This window comes from Uloborus diversus, chromosome 1 (genome assembly GCF_026930045.1).
Source record: "Uloborus diversus isolate 005 chromosome 1, Udiv.v.3.1, whole genome shotgun sequence".
NCBI classification, from domain to species: Eukaryota; Metazoa; Arthropoda; class Arachnida; order Araneae; family Uloboridae; genus Uloborus; species Uloborus diversus.
Window position 1 is genome coordinate 67,913,517 of NC_072731.1, and position 19,729 is coordinate 67,933,245.

Genomic DNA, 19,729 nt, shown 5'->3' on the forward strand with positions numbered 1-19,729 from the left:
TTACAAAATAAAAATGATACTAAATGAATTATTACATATTTAAATAAAACTTTACCGAGTGGTAAAGAACTGTTACAAAACATTTATAAATATTAAAAATAAGGTGAGTAATTATTGTGATAATCATACATAAATAATAAAAATTGATGAAAAAACATGAAAAACTACGAAAGTTAAATGTATGTAAAAGTTGTCACGCATGATATTATTATTATTATGATGATGATATTTTCTTTTCTCTCTCTCTCTCTTTATTTATTTATTTATTTATTATTATTATTATTATTTTTTTTTTTTTTTGAGTAAGGAATATTTTTACATATGAACGAGCAAAAATCTCCGTGGACCGATCAAAATTTCTGCGAACCGGTGCCGGTCCACCAGTTGAGAATCGCTGATCTAAACAACATTTAAGAGAGGGATATTAATAGCTGAATGTGAAATTTATGGCAAATCACTTCCTGGCATAGTTTCTCACTCAAAATAATTCCCTTGAAATAATCACTACACTCTATAATTGAATTATTCTATTTTGGGAACTACTCTTGTACAAACAGTGATAAGAAGGATTATTGTTTGTACTAGAGAACGAGTTTTGCTATAGGCTCTGCGTGCTGAACTTGAGTGTAACCCATTTGAGTAAACTCGGAGGTTATCTCTGCGATGCAGAGAACCACTAGGAAATAAGTGGGTAATAACGATGCTTATTTATATTTGTTATTCCATGCCTGGAATAAATTATTATTTTTTTAAACCAAGTGCATTATTTTTACAATGGAAAAAATAATAATAAATCGTAAAAAATTTACGAAAATTTTCTAGGTAAAGATAAAACTGTTTATCGCTTTTCGCACTGATATTTATGTCGAAAAGTAACAATAGCTGCTCCAGCAAAAATAGCAGCTTAAATCTTTCTCTTCAATGAATTGCTATTTCCTGGAGGTTGTGACTTGTTTCTTGGGTTTTGAACACGTGTATAGTAGATAGCGGACAGTTGTTGAATTGACGTGACTTTTGTGCTCTATATACTAAAAAAATAGTCTAGTTGTATCAGACAATAAATTCATTTTTGTTGCATGTGATTGAGATTAACAGCTTTTTTTAAAGCACTTGGAGCTTACTGTCCAACCACGGATTGTATGGAATTTTCAAACGTCCAGATAAGACGAATCCATGTGAATAAAGGGGACAAGTAAAACTTTCATGACGGTATTCCGCTCATTTGAATGAGACTCTGCTTCTGCAAAAGCTAGCATCGCTAAAAAGTAATATATTCGTCCATTTCCGGCTGTAAAACGGATGCTTGTCTTTCCATACAATCCGTGGTCAGACAGTAGTCACTTCTATATATTTGTTAGTATAGCCACTGGTGCGTAGACTCATAGCCACTTTCAAAGGTTACTTATTAGCTACTTATCTAAGATATCTGATGCTAAAAATTAATAAAACAATGCAATAGTTTATGCTGTTTGAAAAGGGAAGGAAAAAACTGCAGTTAGAATTTTTCATATAGTAGCATTTAATATGTAAATGGAAGATCGATTGGCTCATTTTCCGGACCCAATTAAAACATATACTAATAAATCGACTAGTTGAAGCTAATATCGGCTTAAGAAAAGTAAAATGAAATAAAAAGAGAGAGAAAGAAAAGACGACAGAAAGAAAAAGCAGTAACTGGAGAAAAAAAAATTAAGAAATTTTCTCATTCATTGGACATTTAGCAGCACTAGTATTGGCCATATTCGATTATTCAGGATCATTCGGGAACTCGATTATAACTTGAAAATTTCGAGTGATTTCTTCAAATGATTTTATAATAGAGTAATGGTTTTAAAATTGAATGCCCAAGTAGCGAATTTATTTTAAATGATTGGCTAGCAAATGTTTGTTGGTTATGAAATCACGAAGAGTTACTTGATTCTAGATTCATTTGAGAAAATCACTCGATGACCTATGGTTTAAAAAAATATCCAAAAGAGTCACTTGAAAACCGATTTTTAAGGCTGAGGTTTTTTTTTTTTTTTTTTTTTTTTTTTTTTTTTTTAGGATAAAGGCCTTCTTTTTTTTCCGGAAAATTTAAAAGTTTTCTTGGCAGGGAAATTTTTACAACAGGGTTGTTTTTGATGAGATATCACATTTTTTTGCATTGATATTATTACTTTGTCTGTATTTTTAGAATTGAGAACTTCAAATCAGAAAATTTTCAATTGTAACACCGCTGTTTTGTGTTTTTAAGGAACAATAATGACAAGCCGAATTTTAAGTCAAGTTATTTTCTGACTATTAAGATTCTATGTTCGTTTTGCGAGAATTGCGCCGTTTAAATTTTATTGCAAGCCTTGTATCCTCTCTGTTGCAAAGAAAACTTCTTGGATAATAAAATACCATATTTTAAATTATATTGTTTTCGAGTATTTTACAACTTAGCAATAAATTCTATTACAGTTTCTTCATTTGACGGGTTATTATTCAACATTTTCATGAAGGTTTTTTTTTTAAATGTTTTACAGCTTGCGGGTTATTTTAATCTAGCTTTTCACTTTTTATTTAATGACTTTTTTTCTTAAATCGTGGACTATTTTACGTTTTAATGGATAATTTTAATTGCTTGGTGATTTATCTTTCTTTTGATTGAAGTCTTTGTCTTGTTTAATACCTAGTTTTGTTTAAAAGTTCATTAAAAAGACGAAATAACAGATTATCACCAATCAAAAAAAAAAAAAAAAAAAAAAAACTTAGTCATTAAATATTTTAAATTTGAATGTGTCAGAAGATCTATACAACTGTACTCGACGACAAATCGCAGATACAGTTGAGTCCCGACTTACGCGAGGGAGGGATGCGTTCCAAGATTCCTAGCGTAAGTCGAAATTGCGCGTTGTGGAAAAATGTAGGTATAATTTTTTTTAGAAGCATACCAATTTTTTTTAGACATTTATAAACAACCCTCAGACTGCTTTAAAGCATTCCTCAATTGTAAATTAGTTTTTTACTTAAAGAACTAAACTTTTACTGGATTTGAAAAATTAAAAAAAGCTGTTTTATTAAACATAAAATACTTTAAGGTGCACAAAATGAATAATCAAAGAAAGACTTAAATAAAACAACACGGTACTCACAGTGGATTAGTAATAGTAATTATGAGTAAAAAATGATGATGATTTATGCTCCATGATCAGATTATTATCTAATACATTTTAAAATACGGTTGCTTTACCTTTTCTTTATAATACGTTTCCATTTATGGCAACAGTTCATCTTCCTGTTATCTTTAAACCACAATACAAGAGCAGCTTCCATTTTCATAATACTGAAACTAAGTTATGAACTTTTATGGATATCTTTTTGTTTCGACTTTTTAATTGTATGTAGATTCACTCATAATTAATGTCGTGCTACCGTTGACGTTTGGTAGTTATTCAAGCATATCTAGAATCTTACCCTAACCCCCCCCCCCCTTTTTTTGTCAGAAACTTAGTTTTTCTCCCATCTTCACAAACTTTAGATAAAACCGCGCACTAAGATGCCATTATATTTTATCAACTTTAATATTTAGAATGAAAAAAAGATAAATGAAAGATACTGAGTAGCTATTTGATGCACTAACGGCACGATGGGTAGACTAGAGCTCGGTGTGGGAACTTTCGCTGTCAGTGATGCTAAACGTATAATAATATTCACGAAATCAGTATTTAGTAGCCGATACTTCTTTCGAATATTATTCGTGTTGTGGACGAGGAATTCGCGTTAGCTATAAATTCAAAAAGTTCGCATTATAGCCATTTCGCGTAAGTCGAATCGCGTTGTAGCGGGAGTCGACTGTATCCCAAATTTGCCCCAGCGACTGCGCATGATGACTTAGCTCATTAAAAGTCTTCCTTAAATTAATTGCAAAAATTTTGTCTGTTAAACACGCAAAACACGGATATCCACACACGTATTTCATATATTTTCAATTCATAATGTGTTATGTTTGAAAAATGCATTAATTTAGAAAATAAGCAAACCAATAAAAAAGTTATATTTTTCGCTTTAAATTATAAAGTTATATGTATCATATGCGTATACTTTCATATAACATGTCACACAAAATATTCTAATGGTTTAACCACAGTTTCGCGCCGACATTTAAAATTTCTCTCTCCCCCCCCCCCCCCCCCCGCCTAAATATATCAAAACTGAAAAACAGGGGGAAAGAAATTTCGCATCGGCAAAACTTGGGTGGGGGGGGGGGGGAGGACAGCTTTCTAATCTCATTCATTAATTTGTTTCTCTGCTTAAATATAGACAAACAACATGGAATCTGAAAACAGAAAGCCCAAAGAGCTAAGTTCGCGCGCATGCGCAGTCGCTGTGGCAAATTTGTAATATCCGCGATTTAACGTCTAGTTGCAACTGTTGGTTCTGTTTTAGTCGATTGAATTTCATTTCCTAAGACAACTTTTGAATAACTGTTAGATCTGCTCTAACCTTGCAATTGCAGTCAGAAATTAACAAACCCCGTGAGCTGAGAATAAGTACATAAGAATTTAGGGGAAATTAGTCATTTTCAAACTTTAATTATGTCTCTGGCAGTTGAATTTTTGTATATGTACTCAATGGCTCCCCAAGAATATATATACAAAAAATCATTACCATAGACCTCCGGGGGGCTGTGACAGAACCCCGGGAAGGTACAATTTGGGGGGGGGGGGGGTAAAAACGGGGGGAGAGGGGAGAGGGTCAAATGGCACGAAAAGCACATCAGTAGGGCACAAGGAATGTGTGTGCGAAATTTCAGCTTGATTGCTGTTTTCGTCTGGGCTGTAAGCCATATAAAAGAAAGCGAAAACTTTTTTGAACAGCGATTTTCTAACTGAAATTCCTCCTCCCCCTGATGTCCAGGGGATTCTATTTTGGTTTACATCGTCAGGGGCCACTAGAGATTGAGTATACCAAAAATCAATTCTGGGGGTCTTCATAGGACTGAGATACAGAGGGGTGAAAAACCCAGAAAACCCCAACTTGTTCTGTCTAGTAAACTGTACTTAGTCGCGTTTATTTTCTTTCGTCTTTCGTTGGCTGCTGACGTTTGGTTTCCTTGGCGGTAGCATTTGGTTCTCTTGGTAGTGCTCCCGTGATGAGCAGTTCATTTCAAATGTTTTTCATAACTATTACTTCTTAATTTTGGATAAGTGTTTTGTTCTTTCGGAGTTTTTTATAGTGATGTTCCGGATATCCGTATCCGCGGATATCCGAGGGAAAATAAAGATCTGTATCCGAATCCGTTACTTTTTTGACGGATCCTAAACGGATCTTTTCTATTCTAAATCAAATGTTTGAATAAAACTCTTAAATTCCGTTTAAATTAGGTTTTATTCCCTATTTAAAATATAAGGTATCTTTTCCGAAGTCAATTTGTCCCCCCCCCCCCCGCCGCAAAAAGGAAGGGGTAATAAGGTTTGAAAATGTGTATCTGTGTGTCTATTTCTGGCACCATTACTCCTAAGCAGATGAACCGATTTTGATATTTCTGTTTTCATTCAAAAGGTGACTTCATCGAAAGTGTTCTTAGATTGACCTCGTTTTTGTAAAAATTTTCATTAAAAACGAAGTTTTCTGCGTTTGATATTTTTTTGGAACTTTCAAGTTATATACAGTAGGAGATTGTATACTCTTAAGTAAAATTTAAATGAAATTCCAAGCCTTTTACGCGTAATTAGTAGCGACTTCATATTTGGGAAAAAATAGAGACTAAATTCTCTATTTACTGTTTGTAAAGGTGTTTCTGGCTCTGTTATTTCGTCGGTCGGAGTAAGCTGGGTGGAATCGGTCATCGTTGCATTTATGCTGAAATAAAATGCGAAAAAATATTTCTAGCCTGTCCAGTAGCCAGCTTTACACGGGGTTATACACACTGGGGTACCCTCTACACTTTTGCTCCACTATCCTAGATCTATCGAGCAAGTTAGAAATAATGTTTCTCATTCTATTTAAGCATTAATGCAGCGCTGACCCATTCCTTCAAATTCTCCCTCAATTTTTAACGGAAATTTCTTTAAAGAGTAAATCATAGTCTTGATTATATTTTCGCCGTAGATGACATTTTTTGAAGAAGCAGTCCCAATACCTTCCATAACAAATTTTACACTTGGATAGTTGAATTGGGTAAAAAAAAATTTGAGGTCCGTATCCGTATCCGCGGATCTACTTTTTTGACGATTCGGCACATCACTAGTTTTTTCTGCCAACAGAAATAATACTATCAAAAAATGAACGAGGCAATCAAAGTCACACTGAATTAATGACTGTCCTGAAACATTAAACAGGAGAGTATTTCAGAAAAGGTTCGCGTGAAACACTATCGTAAATTAAAATGAAATTTCACGTGGAAGATACATTCCTATAACCTTTTAACGATACAAAATAAACATCACTGTTCAAACTTTGAGAATTAGCATTACAAGTTTTGCGTCAACAACACTTTCCCCCCGACCCATCCGTTATGTCTGGATGTCATTATCGGTTCCCTCGCACGTCCTTGAAATCTGAAGCAGGTCATGGTTGCAGTTTGAAGAGTCTCTTGCCACATGTAGCCATTTTTGTTTGTTTTTAAATTTCTTTTTTACTTGTACGATGATGGTAGATAGATTCCGGATGTTTATGCTGTATTGAAAGACCAATTATGATGCTTATTTCTCCCCGATCACTTATCAGTTTGATTGGATTTTGTTATTACTGGGTTGCACGATAGTTTGTCCTTTGTTCTGTAAAAATCAATTTGTCAACTTAAACTCTTTGGAAAGCTGGCCAGTTATACAGTAGGGTGGGCAAAAAAAAGGAATTTCTTCGGAGCTTAGCCTCAGTGCTGAAAATTTGTGACTCTCTAACACTAATTATTCAGCAAAATTTTAATACTCTGAGTGAATATCTTCCGCTTTGGCAAAGAGGCTTGAATTTTATAGGTTTTTAGAAAAAAAAAAATCTAAAAGAGAGAAAATTTCCAAAATATTTCAAATACGCAGAAAAATTAGCCTTAAAGCGGATAATTTGTGACTTCCTATCACTAATGTCAGAGCAAAATTTTAGAGCTCTGAGTTAATGTCTTCCGCTCTGGCAAGAAACTTGAATTTTAGAGATTTTTAGGAAAAAAGACAGAATATTTACAAAAGATTTTTAAATTCCGAAGAATGTTAGGTCTTAGTAGGAGAATGTTTTAACTTCCTATCACAAACTACTACGTAAAATTTGAAGCCAGTGAAATAATTATTTATGCCCTGGAAAGTGACCGAAAATTAAATAATTTCATAAAAAATCCTTAAATGCGATTAACATATTTGAGTTTTATGCGCAATCTGTAGTAGAAGGCCACTAATCTCTTGTAAAAGAGCACGGGAGTCAATATGTTGGACACTTAACCCCCAAACCAGGGTCCAGTCTAGACATCACGAAAAGAATTCATAGTTATGTGGAAGCAAGCTCATGGCGGTGAATTTGAAAACCTTCTTGTTATTGGAGCAGATGGAACAGTTGTAAACACTGGAGTAAAAAGCGGAGTAATTCGTCTATTAGAGCAAAATCTTCGCAAGCCCCCCCCCCCCCCAGTGGGCTATTTGTCTTTTTTACATTTTAACGAACTCCCATTGCGATATCTCTTCCAATTCGTTGATGGTGAAACGTCTGGACCAAAATCTTACTCCGTTAAAATTGGAAAAAGCCTATACGACTGTGGAAAGCATCCGATAGTTAGGTTTAAGCCAGTGAATTGCAAGTTGTTGCCTGACGTTGACCCGATGTTACTGAGTACGGATCAACACTATTTGTTGCGAATATCTCATGCCATTAAATCAGGTGTATGCTCACCGGATCTTGCTAACCGCGAACCGGGTGCTCTAAATATGTCTCGTTGGGTGGCAACAGCCAATAGAATCTTGAGATTGTACATGTCAACTATAAAACCATCAGTTGAGTTTCTTGGGCAAGTTTTTTTTAAACGTATATTCTCCATCCTTAAAGACGGAGCAAGACGTGTGGGAAATCATTCCTGCATCAAAATACTTGCCAAAACTGTATCTCAACGTGATCGATCCCGTCATTGCTCGGAATGCATCTCCAGAAAACATTTTGTTAAGTATGCTAACCGATGAAAAGGTGAATATCAGAGAGCTCGGCATTCATAGAATCCTAAAGGCTAGAGAGAGTGCATCTCCGGATAAAAACTGTGTGCGCACCTTCCGTATCCCAAAGCTTGACTTTGAGGCGGCAATGTTGGTTTGATCATGGCTATCTGCGAGGGGGATCGCAGGATAGCAATGGTTTGATAAACTGGAACACTTGCAAAATTACATCTCCACCAGTTCTCCGCAACGTCCTATCAGATGCTCTACGAAATATGTTAATTGATGGAGTTCCATGCGAAAACTGGAAGTTCATTTAATTCCCTTGCCAGATACACGCATCGTGAAGTTTCGAAGAAAGGCATCAAATCAAGTATGTGGCCAAGAGAAAAGGGACGAGTATATTTTCGCTGTTTTAAGATCACGCAGCAATATGCCAGCATTTGAGCATAAAATAATTACAAATTACAGTAATACATGATGTATCAATAACTCTGAATTACAAAACGTGAACTGTATACTTTAAACTTTTAATAATGCATAAAAAATAAGCTTTTAAAACCATATTGTAATTTTTTCCATAATGAATAAAAATCTGTGTGATAAAAGCAGAGTTAATTTATTAAGATCTAATTGATCTTATTTCTACATGCAATTACATTTTAACTAAAGACCTTCTAAATTTTTAATTTCTACCCTTTGAAATAGTTGTACAATAAGAAAAAGAAACATTTTTTGGGGTTCTTTTGACTGAAGTTCAAGTCTCTTGACAAATTGGAAGACATTAACTCAGAGTCATAAAATTTTGCTCTGACATTAGTGTTAGGAAGACACAAGTTTTCCGCCCTAAGACTAATTTTTCTGAGGATTTGAAAATACTTTGGAAATTTTCTTTCTTTTTTTTTTCTAAAAATCTCTAAAATTCAAGCCTTTTGCCGTAGCGGAAGACATTCACTCAGAGTATTAAAATTTTGAAGAGTAATTAGTGTTAGGGAGTCACAAATTTTCCACACTAAGGCTAAGTGCTCCGAAGAAATTCGATTTTATCGGCCCACCCTATTATACAGTTATACAATGTTTACTTGGTTAAATTTTGTAATATGCAAAAACACTATAATTCCTAGCAACAAAACTGTTATTATTTTTCTTCACAAGTAGGTACTATGAATTATAGTTCCAAATCACTATCTATACCAGTACCAGTAATTGAACAGGGACCAATATTTCCCAGTTTGTTTATCACGGTTTTTGCCATGTTCTGAAAAGGACGGACCCAATATTAATCTAAAGCAGCAGTTCCCAACCCATGGGCCGCGGCCCACTTGTGGGCCGCGAACAGCGTGTTACTGGGCCTTAGATACTGGCCAAGAATCTGAATCAAGATTAATTTGGGTCTCAATTTCCGTTTTTTTTTTTCTTCCAAAGATTCCTTTTTTAGAAGCACCGTCGCGTCGCTCAAAAGCTCTCCCTGGCTCATAGCCAATAAGAAAACAAAAGACGAAGATTTTTCATATTTCTTAGGAATTTACGACGTTAAATTGAAGATGAATTCTAATGAAACATAAACTCTTTTAAAGAAAATTACCAAAGAAACAAGTATTAGCTTCAAATTAAAAATGCTCCTCTTTTCTTGAACTGGCAAGACTAACCAGTGAATTGAGACATTTGACATGCTTTTCGACAACCTAACTATTTAAACGCGACTTTTCAATGCAGTTTAAAAAAAAAATAATAAGATAGAAATTCATTGAATGTTGCTAGGTATTTGAGAATAAAACTAGACAGTTTCAATCCAGATATTAACTCTCTCGTAGAGAAGAAACAGCGTCAAAAATCCAATGGAGCTTTAACTTTGATGACTTATTTTTGAGTTTTCTTACAGCTGCAAGTGAATGCAATCAAGTTATTTCTTTCTTAAAAATTATTTTGAAACTTGTTCTTTTACAGCATATCTATATCAGTGGTGCAGCATGAAGGGAAAAGGAAATTAACATTTCCAAAACTCTTTTTTTTTTTACAAACTTTCAATCGAAAATGGTATTTTATTTGCACTCACGGACAAAAACGAGTAGATGCCACCCCCCCCCCCCAAAAAAAAATGTTGACTGTGCAAGAAATATATAGTAGTTAGTGGGCCTCAATGGTATTTTCTACAAAACTGGTGGGCCGCACAGCTAAAAAGGTTGGGAACCGCTGATCTAAAGGGATGGGAGGGGGTAGCAAATTTCTGGCAGTAGGGGATAAATGGGGCTTCTGCGGCTGCAGGCGCAGCCCCTGCGTCTGTGACTTCTGCCACTCCCTGCCGATTGCGCCTGTGACCTCCGCCTGCGCCCCTTTGTGACTTTCCAATCGCCTCCTACTCTTCCTCCCCTGCGACCACCCGATTGCACGCGCACCGTGAAAGATTTTGGTTTCGGTTTTGGACTAAGTCGTTTTTTGCGAACTTTACATTTTAGGGAATAGCAACGTGTCATACTTGTCATAACAAGAAAAGTTTTAGGGTGGTATCACTTTTGAGAGTGCTCGTGTCGCCATCTATTGGGACTTTGATTATTTTCGTAATTTTTTGGACTTAGACTTAGAATATTTTTCTCTTTCTCTGAGCGGGATTCGAACCCGGAACTACTAAAAGATATCCGTAGATGTCAGAACTACCATCATAAAACTTTGGTTGCAATGACAACAAGTATGACACGTTGCCATTCCCTAAAATGTAAGGTTCGCAAAAAACGACTAAGTCCAAAACCGAAACCAAAACCTCACGGTCGAGCGTGCAAGCGGGAGGGCGCAGGCGGAGGTTACAGGCGCAGCTGCCCCATTTATCCCCTACTTCTGGCAACCTACACCTTTTTTATATCCAGAGGTTATTGAATTAAATTTAAACAATACGGTTAAACTTAAAATTTTCTAGATTTTGTTTTAGAAGAATTCTATTGTAAAGCTTTTTTGGTTTGTTTCGGGGTGGGAAACACAGCGTCACTAAAACGAAAAAATTTGGGTAACCATCTTCGGGACAAAAATCTAAACCACTATAAAAACATGTCTGAAATGAATATTATTTAGAAACGTCCAGTGCCTAATTTGAATATTGAATGGCAGTTCTTGTGCTTCGTATAGAAAATAAATGGCAGTTTCTTTTCCTACTGAAACCAAAGACGATCTAGAATCCCGTTTTTAAAACTTCAATTCAGAAAATTTCCGTGGGTGGGCCCCCGGAATCTTGACGTTTTCTTTCTGAATTTTGAAATCATAACTGCTTAATTTAACCTTTAGTGGAAAAAGGAGTTTAGAAACGTGGAAAAAGGAGTTTAGAAACATTACAAATATGCTTTTCATTACAAAGACAACTAGCTTAAACACACTTTTACAATTTAATATAAACCTAGTTGTAAGTGTAGTACTCGAGCAGAAATTGAGGGGTCCTTGGGTTTCTCCTGGAAATATTTCTGAATAGTAGTTCTAAAAAACGCAATTTTCAGTGACGTTAAGGAAGCGGAGTTTCGGGGGTCCACCTGCGGAAATTTTCGGAAGTCTTAAAAACGGGATTTTAGACGTTAGACCGTTTGCTTTCAGTAGGGGGAAGAAATTGAGTTCAAAGAATAATCTTTGGCAATTTTTTAAAATTGTCTCTAAAAATGCATCTTTAGACGATCTGTGATGATGTTAAGAGCAAGAGAGATCGGGGGGACGTTGGGACCAACGGATTTAACAAGCTCGTACTCCGGTCGGTATTTTGCAGTGTCCGGCCCCGAGCTCGAACCTCCAAATCTAACACCAGATGCGCTGAACTAGGCTGCCCTTTTGTAGTTCGCGATTGATCGATAAAATTTTAAAATGTATTAAATTTTATACCACAACATCTGCATCGAATTCGCGAGCAATAGGAAAAATTTGGAATGGCAAATACTTTATCTCGAAAGGATGAATTTATTATCAAGGAAGCTTTAAAAGTTCTTGTACTTCCAATCAAACAGTTGAACACTTCAGACATGATTTTCACGATGTTATTCTGATTCGTAACGATACTGAAATCGGAGGACGGGAAATAAAACCAAATTGCCTTGATGATGAAATAAGAATTCGTTTTGTCTGTTTGTGCATCTGTCGAAATGATGAAAACTTTGGATTAAAATGCGATCAGGTATAGATATATTCTCTTCGTGAGTGTATTGCTACTTATGTTATTGATCGATTGCTTGAATTCTTTCAGAAAATTAAAGTCATGTTTTGGACTTAACCAGCATGTCTTGAAATATATCCACTATAGAAATCAGAGCATTGCAATGCTTTGCTATGTAGGAGTGTAGGAAGCTTACGTATGTACAATGTACATGCAATCTCCGATTGCTAATACAGAGTCTACTTCGCTTATAACGAGCCTTGATTTAACGAGATCCCGGATTTAAAGAGGAAATCAGAAATGTTTGATTGTTACAACGCTTTTTTGGAAATACTGTCTCTAATTTTCCGAATCGTCAATTAAAATTTGCGGACTATTTTTTGGGAGGTCACGGTAACTTCCCATCGGGGCGGTCCTGCCTGTCAGAGTTTTTTCTTTTTTCGACTTCTTTCAGTTTCGTACGGTATTTACAGTAGAGTCTCGAAACTTCGAGTCTCAAAAGTCCGAGGTTTCACTTAATTCGAGTTGCTTGGTTGATAATTTTAGGGTATACTTTTTACGGACAAAAAATACTTTAATCTGAAAATTGAAATATTTTGCTATGTAGAACTTTCCTACTAACATACAATAAGGTAATAAAATGATATTGAAAGGTTTATTTCAATAACAGTCGTCAAGAAATATTCATTGACTGTTAAAGATGTTTTAAGAGATGCCTTTGGGAAAGTAAGAAGTTGGTTGATACAAAAAAAATAACCTGAATTTAAGGCATTGTTTTGCCTCAAAGAACGAAAAAACATCTCTTTTAGACTATCCGATTGCAATTAAAAAGGGAAGTGCAAAACTTGACGCTGTACAATTCGTATATACGGAATTTTCTCTTTCTATGACTAACGTTTTTGTATTATGTGAGATACATACGCACGCTCACACATAGACGCAAATGTCACGACAAAGCTAATCAAAATTTATTCGAGGACGATCAAAGGACATTTTTTGGTTGCCTGCAAATTTACACACAAGCACGTGCAGACATCAAGGAAAAAAAATAAATAAAAACTCGTTTAGGATAAATTAAAACATAAATTTATGTTGAAATTTGAGTGATAAATTTTTTGAGGAGACTTCCTTTTCATTGCGTAAGAAGTAAACAGTTCATGTCTTTATGTAGTCTAAAGATTTTTTCGGATAATCCGAGTTTTCAGTAATCCGAGGTGGCGCGAGCCCCAGTTACCTCGGATTTTTGAGACTCTACTGTAATTGTATATTCAAGACTATGTTTCATTATGAGCTACATTTCATGATAGTGTAAGTGAAGAGTTTTCCCCTCTCTTTTAGGAGGAGCGAAATTTCTAAAATTACTCCTTAGTTTTGCTGTTGGAGGTTTATTAGGTGACGTATTCCTGCATTTGCTGCCGGAAGCTTGGAATCACATTGGGAATCGTAAGTTAAAATATTTTTTTTTCCTTTTAATCCTTTAAGGGCCATTATAGGACACTGTTTAAAAATATCATATTCACATCAAATATTTTCAATTAACCCAAACAAAATTCTATAGTAACTGCATGCAACAATATACTGTTGTTCACTTTCCTGTAGTGTTATTATAATATAAACTTAGGTTTTTTTCATTTTTAACCCTTTATAGTTGTGATGCGTCGATAAGCAAAGGCCGATTATCGATTAATTGGCTGTTGATAATCGGTCGATTAGTCGGAAAAGCCTTTTAATGATCATAATGATTACTTTTACTGCTACTTATTTTTCCATTTTTTTTTAAATTTTATAATTTTGACTTTAGAAATAGTTAATATTTTATTTCTGAGAAATGATTTATTTTTTTTCCACTTTCACCCAAATTAATTTTTAAATTTCAACTAATTTTTTTGAGCCAAGTATCATATCATTGTTAATAAAATTAGATTATGTTATCTACACATGAAAATTTAAAAATATTAGGGATTTTCCTATATAGTCAGCAGACTGATGTAGAAGCACTTTTATTTAAAACTTATTTTTTAATTATTACCGTAAAATGGTACAGCTTTGTGCCAAGGGGGCAACAATGGGCCACTGTTGCTATGGTCATCATTTTGCTCTCTAGCAGCCTCTTTTTGGAACTTACAAGCTCCAAAAAAAAAAAAAAAATCACCAGGTAGTGTAACCATTTAGGTAGCTAAAGATGCTTTATCAGAGATTGCCAGAGATTGTTTTTGTATACCTTTGATAACTTAGTTGTTCTTAGTGGGTGATTCGACTAACTGGTGGAAGAGCAAAAATCTCCTTTGGGCAGACCACTTATACTTCGCTAGTTTGTCAGTTATGAATTAAGTCTCTTGTTGACTTAAAATGTTTCATAGTTTTCACAAGCTCTCTACATTTATCGAAAATAAGAATGTTGGGGTACAACAATGGGCCACCTATTTTTCATGGTTTTTAGTGGATCATCAACACATCATCTGGAACAGTTTTCTTTCTGCTCAAGAATCCTTTGCATTTACAACTTGAAATTCCAAAAATCAGTTGTTGTACTAGCCGAAGTCAAAAATTTTATTGGTCAAGGTCCTGAATCTCTCCTACTCATGGGAAAGAAAACGGCTTCCTGTAGACATTTAAAAATTAATAAGGGGGGGGGGAGTAGTGGGTTCCCATGGTCTTCTAAAGGGTTAATCTATAATTGTATGAATAGAGATTCTCTGTGCCCTGGTGCACCCTATGTATTTCATATAAAATGTCATTTTAAATGGTATTTAACACAAGCTGTGTGTAAAATGATGATGTTCAAAACATATCTTCTCTTTTTCAGTGGGTCCTAAACTTCATTCTGATCACTTAACTCTTGGATTATGGGTTCTTTTAGGCATGTTTTCATTTGTGATCATAGAAATCATGTTCACTGCATCTCAAAGTAACAGAGTAAGTTTTTTAAAAAAATTTTATTTTAATACTCTTGTTCTTACCCAGTTTGAGAAGAGAAAAAAAAATATGACTTTCACCCCCCCCCCCCCCCAAATTATGAATTGTCCTTATAAATAGTTCATATAGGATGTCTTGATAGGATTCTTAATTTCAATAGTTCGAAAGAAAGGTAATGCTACATAATTGTTGTTTTATTCGTCACTTAGGTTTAAGATCATAAAACTTATTTCTATGCAATGATATTTACTGATTACTGTACCTGTACTTCGAACTAATATCTATATATATATTAGTCTCTCCCTCCCCTCCCAATTAATTAGTAATTCGCCCCCTCCCATGGGAGGTGTGGTGATTGTGCCTCCTTCAGAGGTGTGGCGATGAAAGCCATATGTTCGCCTCAGTATATGCATTATTATGACTTAGTTGTGGTAGGCTTAGTTAGGCCATTTGAGCCCTAAAACTAATTCATATCTAGGTCTCTTTGAAAGATATAGCAAAATGAATGTACAGTAGAACGTGAAAAATCCGAACTAATTGGGATCACAGGTTGTTCAATTTTTTCAAATTGTTCAGATTTTCGAAAATAACCTGGAAAATAGCGTGTAGAAAAATAGTAAGTCATTTATAACAACCATAGGCTATCAGTATAACATACAATACAGTAAAGTTACAATATGTAATTACATTTTTTAACAAAATTTAACAGAAATTAACTTTTATTATTTACTGAACATAAAGGAAAAATCAAAAATATTTACAGCACTGTACTATTGTACAGTATTTTGCATAATAAATATAATACTTCACCTTTATTACATATGTAGTACTAAATTTAATCTTTAATCATTGTACGTAATTATTTATTTCACAAAATGTAATCTGTCCCTTCGTAATTATTGAGCAGTATACTAAATTTTGATAGGAGTGTGTTTGGATTCTTGACGTTTCACTTTAATAAGTTTCCAAACATCCACTATAATATTAAAATCTGTTCGCGTCCGTCAGTCTGTCTGAAAATCGATCTTCTCGAGAACCGCTGCGAATCGGGAGTCAAACGAGATACCGATCAATTCGAAAATTTCCAAAGAAAACAGTAGAACCAATCTCGTAATTGTGCGACTTTAATTAGCGGAGATATTAATTAAAACGTTAATTAACATAACGTTATTCGGGAATTTTTATTTTTTTCCTGTTGCCATTTTGCATTTGCGTGAGCAAGTAAAATTCTAATAATTGTTTTAAAAGAGATTTTTTTGGCTGCTGTCCAAATCTTAAAACAACGTTTCCATCTGGAATTTCATTTTAAATAAGTTTAATATTGGTTGCTCTATTCGGATATAGCCTTTATTTTATCGTCTGTCCTTTTTTTATTTTTTACATTCAACGTTCTTAACTCTTTTCAACATATGAAAGTTGTTTCTTTAGCTATTCGCAACTCCAGCGCTCGAATACGCTACCTTGCGGAGATTTACAAAACTGCCGACAAAACTAAAACATTGCGTTCCATGTGTTCATTTTGGGCAAAACAAATAGTTTGTTATGTGTATTTTTTTTATTTGCGTAATTCATCATTTGGAATCGTCATCCGCAACAGCGTAACATCAAAAATATCTGATATAAACTGTGAGTACACATTTTATTTATCTTGTTCTGAGTGAATTTAAATAAATATCAGTTTTTCAATTCGATGAAAAAAAAACGAACTTTTTTTTTTTTTGACTTATCTCGGGCATGTTTAGGCAAAGCTAAACAACCCCCATGAATCCAAATATCTGCAAAAAATCCAAGAACAGCAATGGGTCACTAAGGACCTCGTCCTTCGTAAAACCCAAACAAGATAGAATGTGCTCAGGTGAAACCTCTCCAGCAGAGCACCAGTGACACTCCAGAAAAGTCTTGATATTCCCAGAGAATCTAAGAGCTTTTGTGTGGCCACTGAGGAATCTCGAATATGTTGTCTGGAGGAGTCTACCCTTGAGTCTAAAGGACTCACCAGGACATTTTGCAAAATACCAGGCGTGTCTGGAAGGTGTTTTAAATTGGCGATTGAGCTCCATTTTTGAAATTGTGGAGATCTCACTGAAAGTAAGATCTCCACAAGGGCTCACACCCTCCGCAGCAGCAGATCTAGCCAAAAAGTCAGCCCTTTCATTACCCTCAACTCCAACGTGGGAAGGGATCCATTGAAAGTGAATTGTATGTCCTGATGAAAGAGTATGTAGTAGACTCAGAATGTCCAGGCTGGTCTTGTCGCCCACATTACTCCAATTAGCGAGGTGCTGTATTGAGGCACGACTGTCAGTCAAAATCCAGATTTCCTGGAAACACTCCTCCCGCTGAACAGCACACTGCAGGCCCTTCCTGATAGCAATCAGTTCTGATCTAAATACTGAACAGAAATTCGGGTTTCTGATTTTAAATTCCAAGGCCCCAGAGGGAGTAGGAATGAATACTCCACTGCCCGAAACGCCATCTTCTCCCCTGCTTCCATCTGTATAGATTTTCAAGGAGAAATGTGGTATATTATGTATAGTTTCCAGGGCCATTTGTTTAACTAGGTCCGGTGGATCTGAACTCTTGATCACACTAGTCAGGAGCTCGTCTTGGAAAAAAATTCCCTCAAGCTCCAATCCAGCTCCTGCGTAACCCAGGAAATGTGTTTCCACATCGGAGGGAGGTAAGTTCAATGACCTTGCATAGGAGAAGGGGCTATGTTTCTTCAAACGAGTATTATCATTCCATGCAAGAAGGTAGGCTGAAGTCCGGTGTTGTTCTCTATAACTATATAATTTGCTAAAATACCTTGTAAGGCCACACTGTCTTCTTTTTGCAAGGGCAGGCAAGTTGCTCTCAAAAAGCACTATATCATTTCGACAACTATGTCTAAGTCCGGCAATAATTCTAGCTGCGCTAAGCTGTACTCTTTCAAGTTTATTGAGATTGGTCTCTGAAGCACAGGAGTAAACTGGGAAGCCGAACTCCAGTACTGGTCTAATGATAGAAATATAGGTAGTACGGAGGGTACTGGCCTCCGCACCCCAGTTTCGTCCAGAAATAAATTTGAGAATATTGAGCCTCTTCCTTGCCTTAATTGCTTGGCCTTCAATATGTTTATTACTTGTAATCTCTTGATCTAATGTGTATCCAAGATACTTAGCATGTTTAACGTAACTCAACTGGGTTCCGTTTATGGAGATCTTAGGTTGGTACCCATATAGATGTCTATTAGTAGTGAAAAAAGTTGTCAAAGATTTTGTAGCATTAAAGATTAATTTGTGCCTTTCAGCAAAGGCATGGGCTTTTTCCATGGCACGGTTGAGTCTGAGCTCACTCTCTCCGACATCCGAGCCGGAGCTCCAGACAATGATATCATCAGCAAAAATTCCGATTTCACAGTGTTTAGCTAATTCTTTTTCAATGCCAGTAATGTACAGAGAAAACAGGACGGGACTCAACACTGATCCCTGAGGTACACCCTGCCCGAGGCCCAAAGGTTCGGACAGGTGATTGTTGTATTTAACTCTAATGGATCTGTTCCAGAGGAAGTCAGAGATCCAGGGAAGGGCTTTTCCTCTTATATTAAAAAGATTGTGGAGTTTGGTGATCAAGAGCTGGCGCCAAACCCTGTCAAATGCACTGGACATATCCAACAGTGCGGCAACAGTGTGGTTAGTAGGTTTCTTGTTCTGCGCGTCCCGTATTCTCTGGGTGACATACAAAATCTGATCTATTACTCCATGGCCTTTTCTGTACCCATACTGCTCACTCGGAATCAGGTTATTGTTGTATAAGTGAATGTTTAGTCTGGCAAGAATGAGCCTCTCCATAAGCTTACAGACAAAGGATGTTAGCGCGATAGGTCTGTAGCTCCCGGAGATACCAGTGTCTTTTCCTGGTTTTAGAATGGGGATAACAATAGCTCTCTTCCATTCTCGTGGAAGACGACCTATTTTCCATGAAAAATTAAAGATATCTAGGAGTTTCTGCATGCCATGAGGTCCCAGATTGCCGATCATGAATCCATGAATGCCATCAGGGCCTGGAGATTTACGAAGATCCATTGCCCCCAGGGCTAAATTAAGTTCTTTCAGGGAAAACTCGTTGATAAAAATAGGGTCACCAGTGCTAGAGGTCCGACAATTATGGATCATTCTTTTTGAACTGGCCTTGATACCAATATCATTTTGGTTAAACTCCAAATTGCCCACTCTTTTATAGAACTCTCCCAAAATGTTAGCAGCAGTTTTATCATCAGGAGCAGCCTTGCCCTCTGAAGTCAGCACAGTGTTGCACGGCATATTTTGTGGCTGATTATAGCTGAGTGATTGAGCAAGTTTCCAAAGTTTTGTGTTTGGGGTTTTGGCATCGATGCCACTGCACATGTTAGTCCAAGCTTCTCTCTTGAGTTTAATATATAGCTGCTTAATGCTAGCATTGAGCCTACTGAGCTCAATCTTTAACCTCCATTTCCCCTGTCAGGGTGAGTTTCTTATGTAAAGCATTCCTCTTGAGAATAAGTGTTCTTAGCTCAGGATCCTTATGTTGGAAGTAGGATTTTAGATGTTTAAAGTTGCCCCTAGGGATGGATTGCTTT

At 35.8% G+C, this 19,729-nt stretch overlaps 1 protein-coding gene across 1 annotated transcript in view; it reads left to right on the forward strand.

Moving 5' to 3' along the window:
• LOC129230255 (zinc transporter ZIP13-like) overlaps window positions 1–19,729 on the forward strand; it is a 75,711-nt gene that overhangs the window by 37,969 nt on the left and 18,013 nt on the right. Inside the window, exons 2-3 of the mRNA XM_054864659.1 lie at window positions 13,555–13,659; window positions 15,023–15,132. Coding sequence (XP_054720634.1) covers window positions 13,555–13,659; window positions 15,023–15,132 — 215 coding nt within the window. The remainder of the gene's footprint in view (window positions 1–13,554; window positions 13,660–15,022; window positions 15,133–19,729) is intronic.